General features: G+C 46.5%; 1 protein-coding gene and 1 pseudogene across 2 annotated transcripts in view; both read right to left on the reverse strand.

Annotated features, from left to right (window-relative positions):
- The window catches only part of Got1 (glutamic-oxaloacetic transaminase 1), a 31,082-nt gene extending 15,923 nt beyond the window's left edge, over positions 1–15,159 (reverse strand). Inside the window, exon 1 of one of the 2 annotated variants that reach the window (NM_012571.2) lies at positions 7,206–7,408. In NM_012571.2, the coding sequence (NP_036703.2) occupies positions 7,206–7,323 (118 nt within the window). In that variant the 5' untranslated portion in view covers positions 7,324–7,408. Of the gene's footprint in view, positions 1–7,205 lie in introns of both variants that reach the window. The other variant, XM_063280638.1, reaches the window with a different exon arrangement.
- Positions 14,133–15,990, reverse strand: Trit1-ps1 (tRNA isopentenyltransferase 1, pseudogene 1; annotated as a pseudogene).
- Between the last annotated feature and the right edge of the window lie 249 nt (positions 15,991–16,239).

Below are 16,239 nucleotides of genomic sequence, written 5' to 3' on the forward strand. Positions count from 1 at the left end.
TCAACATTCCAGTGCATGTGGTATATTCTTGAGCTGCTCTGACCTCTTCTCCTTCCGATTTCACCCCCACACACTACTCTGAAGTTATGCTGGACTCTGCAAGCAGCTGCTTTGGCCTTGACCCGAGCCAATAATCTCTGAGCTGATCCCAAGCGAGGTCACTTCCGTCTCTACTGAGTGACCTAGCAATCCCATGCCTGAGCCGGTGAGACCAACCTCTAAGAGTGATTCTGACTAAATTTTAACTCGTATCTTAGGGTGTATATCTTGGGATGTCTCACGGAACAACACGCGTTAACTATAAAGATTTTAGCTAAGCCCAAATGTAAACATTTAACATTTCATTAGACAATACAGTTCCAGCATTCTGGTCCTGGGAGTGAACATACAACCTCCTTATTCCTATGGCCAGTGTGCATACACTTTTATAAAATATGGGTCATGCCATCAGAGCATTTCCAACACGTGTGTTTCTTTTCACTTAATTATATGTTATAGGTATCTTTTTTTTTTCTTTTCTTTTCTTTTTTTCGGGGCTAGGGACCGAACCCAGGGCCTTGCGCTTGCTAGGCAAGCGCTCTACCACTGAGCTAAATCCCCAACCCCCATAGGTATCTTTTTAATTAGCTTGCTAAACTAATGGGGCTTCATTTATTTAATCTCATTTTATGTACACTGGTGTGAGGGTGTCTGTCAGACCCTTTGGAACTGGAGTTACAGACAGTTGTGAGCTGCCATCTGGGTGCTAGGGATTGAACCCAGGTCCTTCAGAAGAGTGTTCTTAACCACTGAGCCATCCCTCCAGCCCTTATCGTCAGTATCATTCTGACAGGTGATGTATCTTCATGCCCCCACTCTGTCCTCCACATCTGCCTAGTTCCCAAAGCCCCCTCTCTACACACAACTGTTACTGGTTTCTTATGCATCCGTCCAGAATTTCCCCATAACACACAGGCAAATCTGGCTTCCTGCATCTGGTAGTCTACAGGGTGTTACATACACTGTGCCGTTCCTTGCTTTCGGCACATGATGATCTCCTCATGTTCATGCACAGAAAGATTCTTTGTTCTTCTTCATAGCTGCTTCACTGAGGAGTAAACCAGATTTTACTTTGACAGCCTCACATTGGGCGTCCAAGTTGTTTACTACGTAGGTTATTAAAGCAACAGCGAACCACCCCACACACAGGTCGTCTCCCGTGTCAACAAATACATCTGTAAGTCGCAGGCTTGCAACAGAAGTGCTGATGGATGCATGCGTGTTTGGACAGATACGTCCAAGTTGCTCTCCAGGGCTCTCCATGACAACCATCAATTCACATGAACCAGCAACGTGAGGAGGCCCCGCTTCCCCACAGCCTCACCTAGAAAATTCCCAGTATGAATGCACACTTTGTGTCAAGCCGGTTTCATTTGCATTTCTTATTATGCATGCAAGTGGGAACTTTCCATATGCTGAGCCATCTACAACGTCGCCATGCGCCTTTCCTATGTATGAATGAAGATGACGCTCTTCCCTATGTATGAATTAGTATCAATCCTGAGTCCAATTATCTGCTATTTGAAACACTGTGTTAAATATTCCTATCACTGAGCATGAATATGACCACAGAAAATACCTCTAAGTAGACCAAGGCAAAATGTATACAAGAAACAAAAATACTTCAGCATTTCTAAGTCCATTTTAGGTCATGCACTTTTTTTTTCTTTTTTTCGGAGCTGGGAACCGAACCCAGGGCCTTGTGCTTGCTAGGCAAGTGCTCTATCACCGAGCTAAACCCCCAACCCCTAGGTCATGCACTTTTAATAGAAATAAAAATCTATTCCATCAGATAACTACATTTTCCAGAAATAGGCCATCTATAAGTCCATGAAATGTATCATTGCAATAATCGAAATCTGACCTGGAACAGCTCCTCACCACCTACAGTCTAGTCTCTGGGCTAGTGACAGCCTCAGAACAAGACTTACAGCATTCACATACTCTTAACTCCCTTCAACAAATATTCAAAGTTTACTTAACCAGGTGGAACCTGATTGGGTTTCTTTAAAGACATAACAAAATACCTCCTTCTGAGGAAGAGCTGGTCTTGGTACACCTGGTCAGATCCGAGGCTAACACTGCCAAAGTGCTCCTGGAAGTCTCTGGGCTGTCTGATTTTAGATGGGATGTTATTACCACGAAGGTCCTTGATTCTACCAAATCTTCATCCTTTGAAAACCAACTTAATACTGGGAGATGTGGTACCTGCACCAGTCCCAGCGAGCAGAGCTAAATAAAGTGGTTGGTGCGGATAGAGACAGATGTAAAGAGATGCTCTCTCCTGTGGGAGTCCTATCACTCCAGGCCACCTCAAAAGAGGACTCCCGGAGTCACAGAATGGATACATGTCTGAACTGCACAGAGAGAACTCCATCTAGACTCACCGTAAGTGAGCAGTTTTAGAAAAGTCAGTTCTATTAACTTTAGACCCGTGACTGGATATTGCATACATGATATAATGTAGCTATACTGTCTGTTAGTATTTATGATGATGTCATTCCTAAATTATTATTCTAAAACATGCAGGAGAAAGAAAAAGCCACTGTGCGGTTGCTCTTACCATTCTTATACACCCTGACCACACCATATCCCCCCACCCCCAAAAAACTACCCTGCAATATTTGAGAGCGAGGTTAACTATACTGTGAGGAGAGAATTGCCCAATTCAGCTCTCACTGCCTAAGGTGACAGGAGCAACGAAGGCATGTTATGCTTGTGCCTGTCCTATTTTGCTCCTCCTGCCACCCTCTGTGCCAGGCACTGGCTAGAAGACGCTGCTACACCGAGATATCCCCCTCTCTTCCAGGAAACATGGCATGCTGAGCCTTAAATTGTCCATGGTGGGCCAGGGAAGATCTCACAGAGGATGAAGTTCAGTGAATAAGGAAAGGTTTAAAAGGGACACCTATGCAAGGTCATCAGCAGGACAGCTAAGCCGTTAGAGGCTCTGCATTTCCCTGTCTCTGGACCAAGCTCTGTGGAGGAACCACAGGAAGTTTACAGTCTGGGGAGTTTCTCTCAAGAATCTTCTGTTTTAATGGGAACATCCAAAAGGGGTGACGCCAACAACTGTACATTTACAGATTCACCTGAGCGACACCACAGGGCCAAACCCCAGAGACCTGAGAGCGGAAGGCTCCCGAAATGATCCAGAAGAGAAATAATGAAGACAAGACCTGAAACAAGGCAACGATGGCAAGATAAAGAAAAGGGAAGATAGGGCTGGAGAGATGGCTCAGGGGTTAAGAGCGCTGACTGCTCTTCCTAGAAGTCTTGAGTTCAATTCCCAGCAACCACATGGTGGCTCACAACCATCTGTAATGTGATCAGATGCCCTCTTCTGGTGTGTCTGAAGACAGCAACAGAATATCCAGATACATGAAATAAATAAATAAATCTTTTTTAAAAAAGAAAAGAAAAAGAAAAGGGAAGATAAACAGGCAGACCTCTGAAGATGTGAAAAAAAACAAGAACCCAAAGACCAGACTCATACTGGTGGGGCAGGGGAAGGGTGGCTTGTGATCCCCATATCCATCTGGATAATGTGTGGGTGGGGGCAGGGAGCTGGTGAACATATGGCGGTAGTAAGAAGGGCCCCAGGACAGGAGACCTAGAACAGTGAGCGCTCATAATTATAGACACTCCAGGAAACTGAAGCCACGGTAATAACAAGGATTTACTAAATACTTTGTAAATTTCTTTATTCTCATTTAATTATTTTAACAAACCACAAAATACATAGGTATTAGGAGTCTGGAAACTGAGGCCAGAAATTATTTGCCAATGATAAGAGTTAGGCTGATACTCGCTCTTTCTGTCTCTCTCTGTCTCTGTCTCTCTGTCTCTCTCTGTCTCTGTCTCTGTCTCTCTCTCTGATCTCTCTCTTTCTGATCTCTCTCTCTCTCTCTCCCTCTCCCCTTGCCCCTCCCCCCTCTCTCTGTAATAGCCAATGCCTTAGGAAATCCTAAAGCCCTCAGCCCAGGGCACTGGAGGAGCCTTCTTATCAGTATGCAGCTGAGCTCTGCTCTGTGACCTATGCATGGCCTTTCTTCCTGAGTAAGCTTCCGGGACAGTCACACAGTTATAGACAGGCCCAGCAGTCTTGTTTGCAGAAAGGAAGAACACAGACTAGCGTCTTCATGCCCCTGAGGGTTCCCCTTCCCTCACCTACCTGCACCCAATCCTCTAAGTCCTCCTCCAACTTCCGCTCTGAGGAACACCTGATACAGCTCACCTTACCAGCAATCCCATCTGAAGAGGCGAGAAACCACATCAAAAACTACTACACCAGACCAAAAGAAAGAAGAATAAGTTCTCATTTTAAAAAGGGGGTGGGGGGAGCTTGAGAGAGAGAGAGAGAGAGAGAGAGAGCGAGCTCTGCCTCTGAGTGCCTATTACACACATGTAACACCTGACTTCAGATCCCCGGCACACACACGTAGAGTTGGGCGTGGTTATGTAATCCTAGAGCTCTGAGCAGTAGAGACACAAATCCCTGAGATCGCTGGCCAGCCAGTCAGGCCATCAGTGAGCATTAGGTTCCGTGAGAAACGCTGTCTCAAAAGATAAAGTAGAAACAGTAGCGCAAGACACTCCATGCCAGCAACTGGCCTCCACATGAATGCATACACATACATACACTCGCACACAGAATAAAAAAAAGGAGTTAAACCGTAGACTTTGCATCATGTTGGACCTGTGTCTCCCTGTCCTCAAACGCGCTTTGAGAAATGAGAAACACTAAGCCCACCCGCTCCATAAGCAGTGAAAACCAGGACCCGCTGCTCTGTTTAATGACAAGAAAGCTATTGAAATCAGTCCAGTGAGGAGAAAAATCTCCCGGGAAGCTATCTGCAAGTAGGAACCAGCTAATGAGATTACAAGGGCAGTTTATTCTAAAACTGCCCAGCACTGACAGATAGAACCCGAGAGGGAGCTCCATTACCTTTGGCCTTGGGAGGAGCAACCTTTTCAATCAGTAATTAATTAATTTCCTTCACAGAGAGTGTACTGAGGGGTGTGTGTGTGTGTAAGTACAACAGGACAGACACAGGCAGAAAGAGGCCTTTCATTCCCCTGTTTTGATCACTCCTCTGTGAGCATCTATCACAGAACAGAACAGGTCAAGGGCAGGATCACATAGGCCATAGGGCCAGATCACACTTCACACGTAATGGTTCCTGGCTTGTTGGCCCTTGGTTAATTGTTGGGGTCAATACTCCTACACTGTAGCACTACCCTATTAATCGCTATTAGTCGAATGGTGGAGGTGCTGGGAAACCTTGGAGTGGATTTTTGATAGATTCTAATTGTCATTCATTCCTGTCACCTCATTCTTCCTCAGCTTCAAAGACATCAGCCAACCTCTGTCAGAGCCATAGGCACCCAGGTCTCATGCCTCTTCTCTCTGCAGGTTAGTTACTGGTTACCCCCAGGCCAGCTAAAATATCCCAAGCAGAGAAGGGTCCAGAGACCCTGAGGCCTGAGGCCCGCCCAGAATCCCATCTCTCCTACGGGTCAAACTATGCTTTCTTACTGGGCTTCAGCCTCCTTCCTTGCAAACAGGGGAGCAAGAAAACAACCTCCCATAATTGCTGTAGGCAGAACGAACACTCACACGCGTAACTCATGTTCTTGGGTTCCTGGAAACAGTGACAAAGTCGGGTCACTGCTGAGAGATGGGTATCTCAACGAAAGGCTGACTCCGGCCGTCTGGACTGGAAGTTTTTGTGTTCGAGAATATTTCATTCCTGAACCGATGTCCTAAGTTTCATTTTTTGGTTCTTAGGCTGAAAAATTTGTACAACGTCTTTCAAGGGGCCACTCAAAGAAAGGACAGACAACAGCAGAAATACCTCACACGTACATAACTCCTACTTATATACCAGACACCCCCCACCCCACCCACACACACAAAGCACTGATTGCATTAAGTCGCCACAAAAGCCCTGCAAGATTGGTCAAGCAATCGACCTTGCTAGCTCTCCTATCTACATTAGGCTGTAAACAAACACGCGGAGGTTCTGGGCTGGGTTTAAATAAAGAGCTTATATGGTGACCATTGTGGTTTTTATCTTTCAGTATTTCTCCTGTTCTGCTGGCTGCTAAGAACATCAAATTTCTCTCCATTGGCAAAACAACTAATACGGACCTTTTTATGTTTTATTTTGAGAAGTTTCAGGCACACACAGAAGTTGAGAAAATAGGATCTATCACTTACGTCCAGGCACCATCCATAAAACATCACTTTAGGGTTTTCTCTCATGACAGTGCGTGGGGGGAGGGAAGGAGGGAGGGAAAGAGGGAGGGAGGGAGGGAGGGAGGAGGGAGGGAGGGAGAGAGAGAGAGAGAGAGAGAGAACACGAGGGCTGTGTGTGCACATCCTCTCTAAGAACTTAGATTCTGAATCCCCTTCACCTCACTCACCCTCTACTGCAAAACAATCCCATCTCTTCTTTCTAATGTTCTAGCGCTTTCGGTTCCGCTTGGTTCCCTACTGAGGGCATCATTCTGCTCACTTCTCTCTCCTTGGCTGGCCTCTGCACGTGGCCAAACGCAAACCAAGCTCTGTAGAGCTTCAAACATCAAGACGCCAGTTATGACAAAGTCGCTGGAGGCTCGAGTTAAAGGGCTTTAGAGACTTTACAACATAAAGGTCCTTGGAGGAAGGCTAACTTGGTTCAAGGCAAACAATCGGGAGATGAAGACCCAGATGTGTGAGGTCTGAGCTGGGCTCTCACCTCATCTGCTCCACTCTGAGAATAAACCAAACCTACATCTTCCTCGTATGGGTTAACAGGCTTCCTAACTGGAGCCTGCAGCTCCATTAGGCTAACAGCTGACCATGACGCCAAAGCTACCAGACTTCTCTCTCCTTACCACCCCATGGTTGCTTTAGAACAAGTACTATATAGAAGACAGGGTGAAGAAACAAAAACGGCATGTGTCCCAGATGTTACACCTGTCCTGCGTGACCTTGAACACCGCCTCTTTCCAAGGACTCTGTATCGCCATCTGTGAAATGGGTAGGCTGGTGATGCCCTCGTGGTCCCAGCCTTCTCTCCCCAGTCCCCTCTCAGGGAGGCACCAAACTAAGCCTCAGTTCCTCCTAAGCCCACCTCCCCCCACAAAGCTGCTCGCATTCCAGGGCACTGCATCCTTACCTCCCACGCCGAGGTTAACCTTGCGGGGATCGGGATCATCCCGGAAGTCCGCAATGAGCTTAAAGACCAGAACCGGCGGGGCCTGTGGAACCTGGGCAAAGAATGATGGAGGGGCCATCGCGATGGAATCTGAGGGGACCTCGAGCACGAGCTGGGAGCTGCTCCGTGCGGTGCGGGGACCTGTGACTGGAGGAGACTCTCACCTTCACCGGCGGGCGGGGCAGCCCGCGGCTTCCAATGACCGAGCCGCGCCCGGAGCTTGGCAACGCGCTTAACCAATCACAACCTTCCGACAAAGAAGGGTTGGGCGGGACAAGGCTCTATTAGCCAATTCAAGAGGAGGATCTTATCGGAGGCTTGTATGATGCAACCAATGCAGTGGACACCGGAGGAGGCGTGGGCAAAGACTAGGATGATTGGCATAGCGTGTTCCAATCGCTGAGGCTTTTATTCCTTAGGGTGATGAGGATGATGCGGGTGGCGGGAGTCCCTAGAGGACAGCCTCCTGACCTTCTGGGTCCTGGAGACCTGGGGCGGTGGCCCGCCCTCGGGAATAGTAGAGAACAGGTCTTTCTGTACCAGCTGAGCAGGTGGCTGTCCCCGCCAGGCTCCGTTCCTGCGCACGTTCCTGCGTTAGCCAGGCCGGGCTGACAGCCAAGTCCCCGACACTGGACTCTAGTGGTCCGCCTGGACACGCTGTACCCGATCGCGGGTGACCTTGACCATCTCCACTCAGTGCTTCCGCAGAAAGAAACCTGGGGGTGTTGTCTACCTTGATCGCTGGCAGGAGAGACCCTGCAGAAGGTAAAGGGATGAGCACAGGCTAGTTTGAGAATTTTACCATCCCCGCCCCCACCCCGGTAGGTAACCGGGGCGGAGGAAGCCTTAGCCCTAAAAGACCTTCAAAGATCTAGTGAGGCCTCCCTGTGCAGTGTTCCTCCCACGCAAGCTGTCATCGATTGGCAGATCCCCAAACTGCTGCTGCCTTTTGTCAGGTCAGGCTGCTTCTTCCCCTGAGATTCTATTTCTGTCCAGATCCTTTCTCCACCTGTTGACCTTGAAGATTCACATCTGTCAGCCGTCCATAAAACCTTCTCTTAATACTCCGCCTGGTTAAACGTCTCTCTGTGCGTTGGGGCGTTTTGTTGCCGACGTTACAATTTTAGAAAGTATCCTGATGAGTAGGAGCCTGACTCTGGAGCCAGGCAAGTTAGGTATAGATGCTGGCTGCCACTGACTTACTTGGGGCAGGCCTGTTCCTGCTCTGTGAGATGGAGATAATAATGTTTTCCTCCGGGTTGTTGTGGGGATTAGGTGCGTTAAGACACATAAAGTGTTTAGTCGCACACAGTAAGTGCTCTCTAAATACTAGCTTTGTTATGACACAGGCTCCACACCCCCTCATAGATAGCCTGGGATCTGGGAAACCTTCCTCCGTTTCTTACACTGGATGTTCAACCAATGCTAGAAGCAGCCAGTTCCTTGGTGTTTTGTGAGAAGACAGCATCGAGGCTTCCTTTGGGTGACATGATAAATCTTCACATGAGTTTCCCATTCAGAGGGTAAACATAAGCCATCAAACTTTGGGCAGTGCTTGCTAAGGTTTTCTGTCTTTTTCTTTTCAAAAGCATCACCTTGTCTTTTTAAGGAAACCTCCCATCGCGTTTCATGAATGTTTTCCCCTAACAGTCACAAGCTAATTGTGAAGGTCCAACAACCAGGGTCGAGCACTTTCAGTGCGTCCAAAACTCACAGCCCGAGGGCAACTCTGCACCCTAGGCTTCCTAGAATTTAATTTAGAAGTGTGGTCTTCACAGCGTTAGGCAACAATGTCATGGTCACTCTCTGCGTCATTCCCAGGGAGAAAAGCAACCCTGGGTTACCTAAACACTGTCAGTTTGGCTAAGAACAAATAAATATTTCTCTGTGTGTGCGCATGTGCTCCGTTCAGTTAGGTACACAGCAGCACATATTGGGGGGGTGGGCCGGATTTGCACACGTCTGCATCTGGAGTAGGGGCCAAAGGTGAACATCAGGTGACTTCCTCAGTTGCTTTCCACCTTATTATTTGAGACAGGGTCTCTCACTGAACCTGGACCTCAGGTTCTACTAGACTCTCAGGTCAGTGGGCTTCAGAGACTTGCGGGTATCACGGAAGATACAAGCACACTTTCTCTCTCTCTCTCTCTCTCTCTCTCTCTCTCTCTCTCTCTCTCTCTCTCTCTCGGCCTCCACATGTGTGCTGGGGTTCCAAGCTCAGGTCCTGAGGTTTGTACAGCAAGCACTTAGCACTTTTACCGGACGAGTCATCGCCCCAGCCTCCAAATAAATACATATTGACTGCTGTCAGCCTAAAAACCTCCACAGTCAAACCTGTGTGATGGGTTGCTGGATAGTAGTTTTATGTCAACTTGACACAAGCTGGAGTCAAATGAGAGGAAGGATCTCAGTTGAGAGAATGCCACCATAAGATCCACCTGTAGGACATTATATTCATTAGTGATCATGGGAGGGTGGAGTGGCTCGCCCATTGTGGGTGGTACCACCTCTGGGATGGTGTCCTGGATTCTATTAGAAAGCACGCTGAGTAAGCGCGTGCGGGGTGGGGTGGGGTGGGGTGGGGTGTCAGTCAGTTCCCCTCCATGGCCTCTGCATCAGCTCCTGCCTCTAGGTTCTAGCCCTGCTTGAGTTTCTGTCCTGAGTTACTTCAGTGATAGACTTGGATGTGGAAGTGTAAGCCAAATAAACCCTTTCCTCCCCAACTTGCTTTTGGTCATGGTATTTCACCACAGCACTTGAAACCCTAACTAAGACAGATGTGGACAGATGTGGAAGGTGCTGTATACAGTTGTTATTCCTGTCCTGTACATAACACGTGAATTTTAGGGGCTTGGAAAGGTGGGGAAGGATGCCTGCCTTTTATATAGGATTTAAACGTCCTCCTCCCACCTCCTGCTCCCAGGAATGTGAAGCTCTTGGATTTTGCATTTAGAACTCTTCTGTCTTGAACCTTGTAAGCTATTCCCTGAGTAAAAGGCCAAGCTTGAAATAAACAAAATGCCTTCTAGGTCGTTCTAATTTTAACGATTTGACTTAGAATTGACTCAACACTGCCTCCTTGCTGAGGAAATGAGCCAAGCAAAGGGCTTATGAAGAGTAGAACCAGGCAGTCAACCCGAGTGGCCAGAGAAAGGGCAGGTGAGGTCAAAAGACGAGTCTGTAAGTCTCATGATCTTCTGACAAGCTTCTAAAACTGCTCGAGGAGAGTCCTACTGTCTCCTTTCTGTCTCCCACCCCACCCCACCCTCACCTCTTTTCTTCAAAAAGCAAAACTGCAAAAGAGGGATTGGGAGGCCACCTGGCAACAGCTGTATCTGGATCATTCCTTTAGAATATATTTCTTTAGAATATATTTCTTTAGAATATATTCTTTTGGAAACCTGAAACCTCCAGGTATCAATACTGTCCAAAAACACAGGGGGTAGAACATCTGTGGCAACTGTCCGGGCCGCTAAGCTAAGCCATACCTTATATTTGACTCCGTCTTACCCCTGATTGCCCAGGATGTCTAAGCTCAAGAACAAGTTGGGGAGGGAAGAGTTTATAGCACTTTGCACTCAAAGCACAAAATGCTTTGGGATGCTTTGTCTGGGTGTACATGTGCTGTCACTAAGGGCATTAAGGAGCTGAGTTTTATGTTGAACCAATATTTCTTTAGAAACCTAAGCTGCAAGAGAAGATATGTTCAAGGGTCTCTATGTGGCCAAATGCTGGGTTCACCAAGCACGAACCCCACTAAAGGGGTTGTGTTCTGGGATGGTAACTGAATTCTTAGGCTAAAGAAAGCAGTCAGTTTTCAGCTTCTCCCTGAGATTAACTAGCCGGGTCCTGGGTAAGCTTTGGTAGAAGCTTAACTTTGTGCTTACCCGTACAATGTCGTCCTTCTCCACGTATAGCTCCTCCACCAGCATATCCCCAGCCCCAAAACCCTGACTACCTCATGGTTGTACCAAACCAGAATGTGCCTTGCCGTGTCTTATCTCACTGAAGGACACACCCAGTGAGGCCTGGAGCAGACGGGGTCTAAACTTAGTTCTGGACTGGATACTCACATGTGCAGGTTTTATTTAAGGCTCCGAAGACCTTTATGCTCCAAAGATATCAACAGACCTGAGTACTTTGAATGCTACCCTCTACTGTTGACTGTAATTAACTCCCAGAGCACCATTTAGAAATCGTCGTGCTGTGTAATTTTTGTGCTTAAGAAGTATCCTAAGTACAACAGCTAAAAGCCTGACCTCTAAGTGGATTTCCTCTGCATGTCTCCATTTCCTCACCTGCAATATGAAAGTAATAATAGTTCTACTGCAGGGGGTTGCCAGGAAGATTAACTTGTTTATGCAATCGAGCGGTTCCGTGTGAAAGCCCTTTGACTTGTATCTCACAAGAATTCAGCAAATGCTAACAGTGCTCGCCAAGTGTTAATAAAATTCATCTTCATCCCTGACATCACGAACTCTGCTCTTTATTGAACGACGATGAGCAATGCAGGTGAATTACATCTAAACTCAGATTCAGAACACAAGTCCAGCTTTGCCCCGGGTGGTAGTGTTGGCTAACCCCAGCACTTGGGAGGCAGAGGCAAGTGGATCTCTGAGTTCAGGACCAGCCTGGTCTACAGAGCCGGTTCCAGGACATACACTGAGAGATCCTGTCTCAAAAAACAGCTTTGCCTCTTACTAGTTTTGAGACAATGAGTTACTTAAAGTGAGTTTTACCATTCTTATCTGCGAAGTAGTAGCAGATAGATGTGCACACGGTTAGCACATGGGTAGACGTTATTATTATTGTCATAGAGATTCCACTTTAGTCCCTAGACAGCTGGAAGGTAATGGTTGGGCTCTCTTTGAAGTCTGTTTGATCTGGCCTCTTTGTGGGTATGCACTCTGAAATGTGCTCTAAGTGCAAAAGAGGCCAGCTATGGCAGAGCATGCCTGTAATCCCAGCACTTAGAAGGGGAGTTTGAGGTCAGCCTTCAATACGTCATGATTCTAAGAAGCTTTGTAAAGATCTGTGAATGCTAACAAAGTTTAAAGGAAAGGAGATAATATATTCAAAAAAACAAACTAAAATATGAACATGGTAATAATAGCCTTTTACATCTTTCTCCACAAGAGGGAAAAAAAGTCTTAGAAACCATCCCATAATCCTCCTAACATCTGGGGGAACCTTCATTTCCACTTAAAACAGTGGTTCTCAACCTTTCTAATGCTGCAACTTTGTAACACAGTTCCTCATGTTGTGGCGACCCCCAACCATAAGAATATTTTGTTGCTACTTCATAAATATAAGTTTGCTACTGTTATTAATTGTAATGTAAATGTCTAATATGGAGGAAGACCCGGAGGGAGTGAGGGATCTTCACTCATAGATTGAGAACCACTGACTTAAAACAGCAATAAATAAATAAATAAATAAATAAATAAATAAATATTAAAATATATAAATCACAAAAAGAAGTATACTGCCTAAGCAAAAAAAAAAACAAAACAAAACAAAAAACAACAACAACAATAACAAAAAACGAAAACACTTCAGAGCGGGTCTTAAAATCAAAACAGATCCCTCCCATGCGGCCCTGTGTCTACCTAGATCTGCTGATTATGGATGCGATGTCTTACGCTAACGTGATGCCTACTTTCTTTTTTGGAGATTTCATTGCCTGCATTTTCATGAACGGATGCTACCACAAGCATGTGCTCAGAGAGGCCAGAGGAGGGCATCGAACTCCTTGGAGTTAGGCTTACAGGCAGGCTGAATGGAGTCCTCTTGAAGGTCAGGAGTTGATCTTGTGGCAGCCGAGCTGCCTCTCCAGCCCCAGTGACTTCCATTTCATCTCCCTGAGTTGGACCCTTTTCCCATCTGTTTAGTTGGACATGACCTCAGGTCATAAGCTTTTGGCACAAGGTAGATGCAAATGAAAAGATAAAGGGAAAGCAGGTTCAATGTCTTTGCCTGAAGGCTGAACTCTTAACAGTATCTTTGTTTAAAAAAGCTTTATTTGTGTAAATGATACATTGTAGCTGTCCTCAGACACACCAGAAGAGGGCATCCGATCCCATTACAGATGGTTGTGAGCCATCACGTGGTTGCTAGGAATTGAACTCAGGACCTCTGGAAGAGCAGTCAGCGTTCCTAACCACTGATTCATCTCTCCAGGCTAAAGTAGAATGAATATATATATATATATATATATATATATATATTTTTTTTTTCCTCTCTCTCCCCAACCCCAGGGCTTTAACAAATCTTTTAATTTACATTTCAAAAGAATCTGTACATTTCTGCCCTAGATGGGCAGCGACCACAGCCACCAAGCACAGGAGCAGCTCAACAGACTCAGATTCTTTCTTTAGTCTTCAAGATCTGGGTCACAACCACCTGAGCCTGACCCCCTCTGCTGTAGATTCACAGAGCTGGGGCAACTCGCTTAATCATCTCTCTGGGCCACTCCTTCCTGCCGTTCTCCTGTCCAGAACTCCTGACTGTGCCTTACAACACTTCAGTCATCTACAAAAGCCTCTGGAAATGAGATTACTTTTAGCCAGCGCCAGGGACAAGAACTCTCTTTTAAAGGATGTACTGAATCTTGGTATTCACCACTAAAAGAAAGAATGTGCAACCTGTGCCTCTTTCTAAAATAAAACCTTTAAGGTTTGAAGGGGGAAAAATCCCCCTTTGAACTACATCATTACCAGACACAACAGGCACACAAAGGGCTGAAAGACCTGCGTTTCCACTGCAGACCACACCACAGAATGAAAGATGGCGGGGCCTTCTGCCCAGCGTTCCTCAGTCCAGGCGTGGGAGAGCGATACTCCCCTCCCTCCTGGGCTTGATCCCCACATCTCTGCAAAGGCATGTCTCTCAAACACTGGCCTTGAGCTCTTGATCATGCTGCCCTCACCTCTCTGCGTCCCGAGTCACAGTCTGGTGAATTACTTTGGCTTCCTAGGGCACTGACAGCGTCTAAGTCCAATGTGCTGCCCATTCCTGGTCCCCAATGATGATCCAATCACAAAGGTCACATATGTGGCAACTTCTCTTGTTCTGTTTCATTGTACGGCATCTTCACCGGAGTGGCTGTAAGTTTGTAGCCCTGGATGAAACTTTGTACTGTATGGAGAGCAGGTTCCAGAACAGACTCCTCCCACTTGGAAACATCAATAACGCGCGGGAGTTGGGGGGGGGGGGGGGGCGGTAGGGAGGCACTGGAACCCAGTCTGCTCAAAAAGCGGTTTTTGTTTTTAACCCATCGGTTCTGTTTCCCAGCATTTCTCTTAGTTACTTATTTCAGAGCCCCAACACCTAGTTTCTGAAATGTTCTTAAGATTTTAGCGTCTGTGGAAATCTCTCAGCTCTTCCAAGTGTCCAGCAGCCAGCATGCCATCCACTCTCTTAGCCAAGGGCTCATCCAGAACTGACCGCTTTGCGTTTGTCATGTGAGCGTAGCTTGGCGGCCATTTTTGGGTCCACCGGGCTTAGCCGTTTATGGAGTTCATGACCATCTTCCTTTCAAGCTCTACTTTGTGATCAACCACTTTCCTGGTGCCCATCCCCTGGGGCCTGGTAGTTACTAGAACTTTCCAGAGCAGAGACTCAGTATAATAATTGGTTCCTCCCACCACAATGGGAATTTTGTCTCAAGCAAAAATATCTTCAATCAGGGCAGTTGCTCTGTTCCTAAAGTCTATCACGGTGTAGCTGGTCACAAGTGGATTCACAAAACTGATCATGTGCTGACACATCTTTCTGCTCTTGGGCAGAGTTCTTCTTGGTGATGATGTCTAGCCCTTCATAGACCTGTGAGTGTGGATTTTTACCCGATAATGTCACTTCTCTAGTTTAGGATCCGGTTTAGGATCCCTAAAGTCTGTTTGTAGGTTTCTTTATGTAGTATACTTGTGTTCTATTAAAGAACAAAAGCCAAATGGTCCTCAGACTCTGACCAGCCTCATCTCCTCTGGTCTGGAAATAATGGTCAGATGCCAAGACTCTTCCTAAGAATTTCTTGGTAAGGTATTTCAGGTGCCTTTTACAACTGTTACAGAAACAGCTGTGATTTTATTCTTCAAGCCTTCAATGAGAACAATATTCCTGAGATTTCCAGTTTTGCCATCAACTTTAACCTTTGCCCATAAAAACTGTTCAACATTTCCATCTTCTATTGGACGAGCAGGGACCAAATCAAACCTCCAAGTTGATCTCTTAGGCTTCTTGTCTTTCTACGGCATCATCTTGACCGGAGCTGTAGAAAGAGCTTTCTTTCTAGAATTTTAATTTGTCTTTATTTTGTGTATGTGTATCTGTATTTTGGGTTTACAAGCATGCCCCAGCACACATATGGGGAGGTCTATGGAAGACTTGGAGTTGGTGTTTTGCAAGTTCTGGGGTTTGAACTCAAATCGTCAGGCTCTGTGGGAACCACTCTTACCCACTGTTTTGTTTTGGTTTTTAAGGTAAGAGTCTAAGTCTGTCATCCAGGAGAGCCTCAAATGCACAATGCTCTTGCTTCAGTCTCCAGCGCGCTGGGATTTCAGGCATGTGTTACCATTCCCTATACCTCCGTCCTGTTGTTAGCATCTCTCTGTAAGCTGCCCTGCCGACCTCCATCCACACAGGATGTACGGCTGTAATTCCTCTCCCATTCGGTGAGGCACAGTTTTGGCAACTCATTTTTGAGGAGTTTGAACAAGATGCTGTCATTACTGAAGTAGAAGGGCATAGCAGTGTGAAAAGAGAACAACAAAACAAATGCGGCCTCAACTGAGCAGAGCTCACACCATCAGTAAAAGCTCGTGTGGATTATTCCTTGACGAAGTGCACTGAGGATAGCATCACCAGTTTAATTCTGAGAAACCAAAACTCGAGGGACGTTCAAGGAAAGAACTGGACGGTGCCCTTCGGAAGAGTCAAGGATTTGAAGATAAAGAAACCCTGAAGACTGCCCCACCTCGTAGACACAGAGGACGCA

This window comes from Rattus norvegicus, chromosome 1, assembly GCF_036323735.1.
Source record: "Rattus norvegicus strain BN/NHsdMcwi chromosome 1, GRCr8, whole genome shotgun sequence".
Lineage (NCBI taxonomy): Eukaryota > Metazoa > Chordata > Mammalia > Rodentia > Muridae > Rattus > Rattus norvegicus.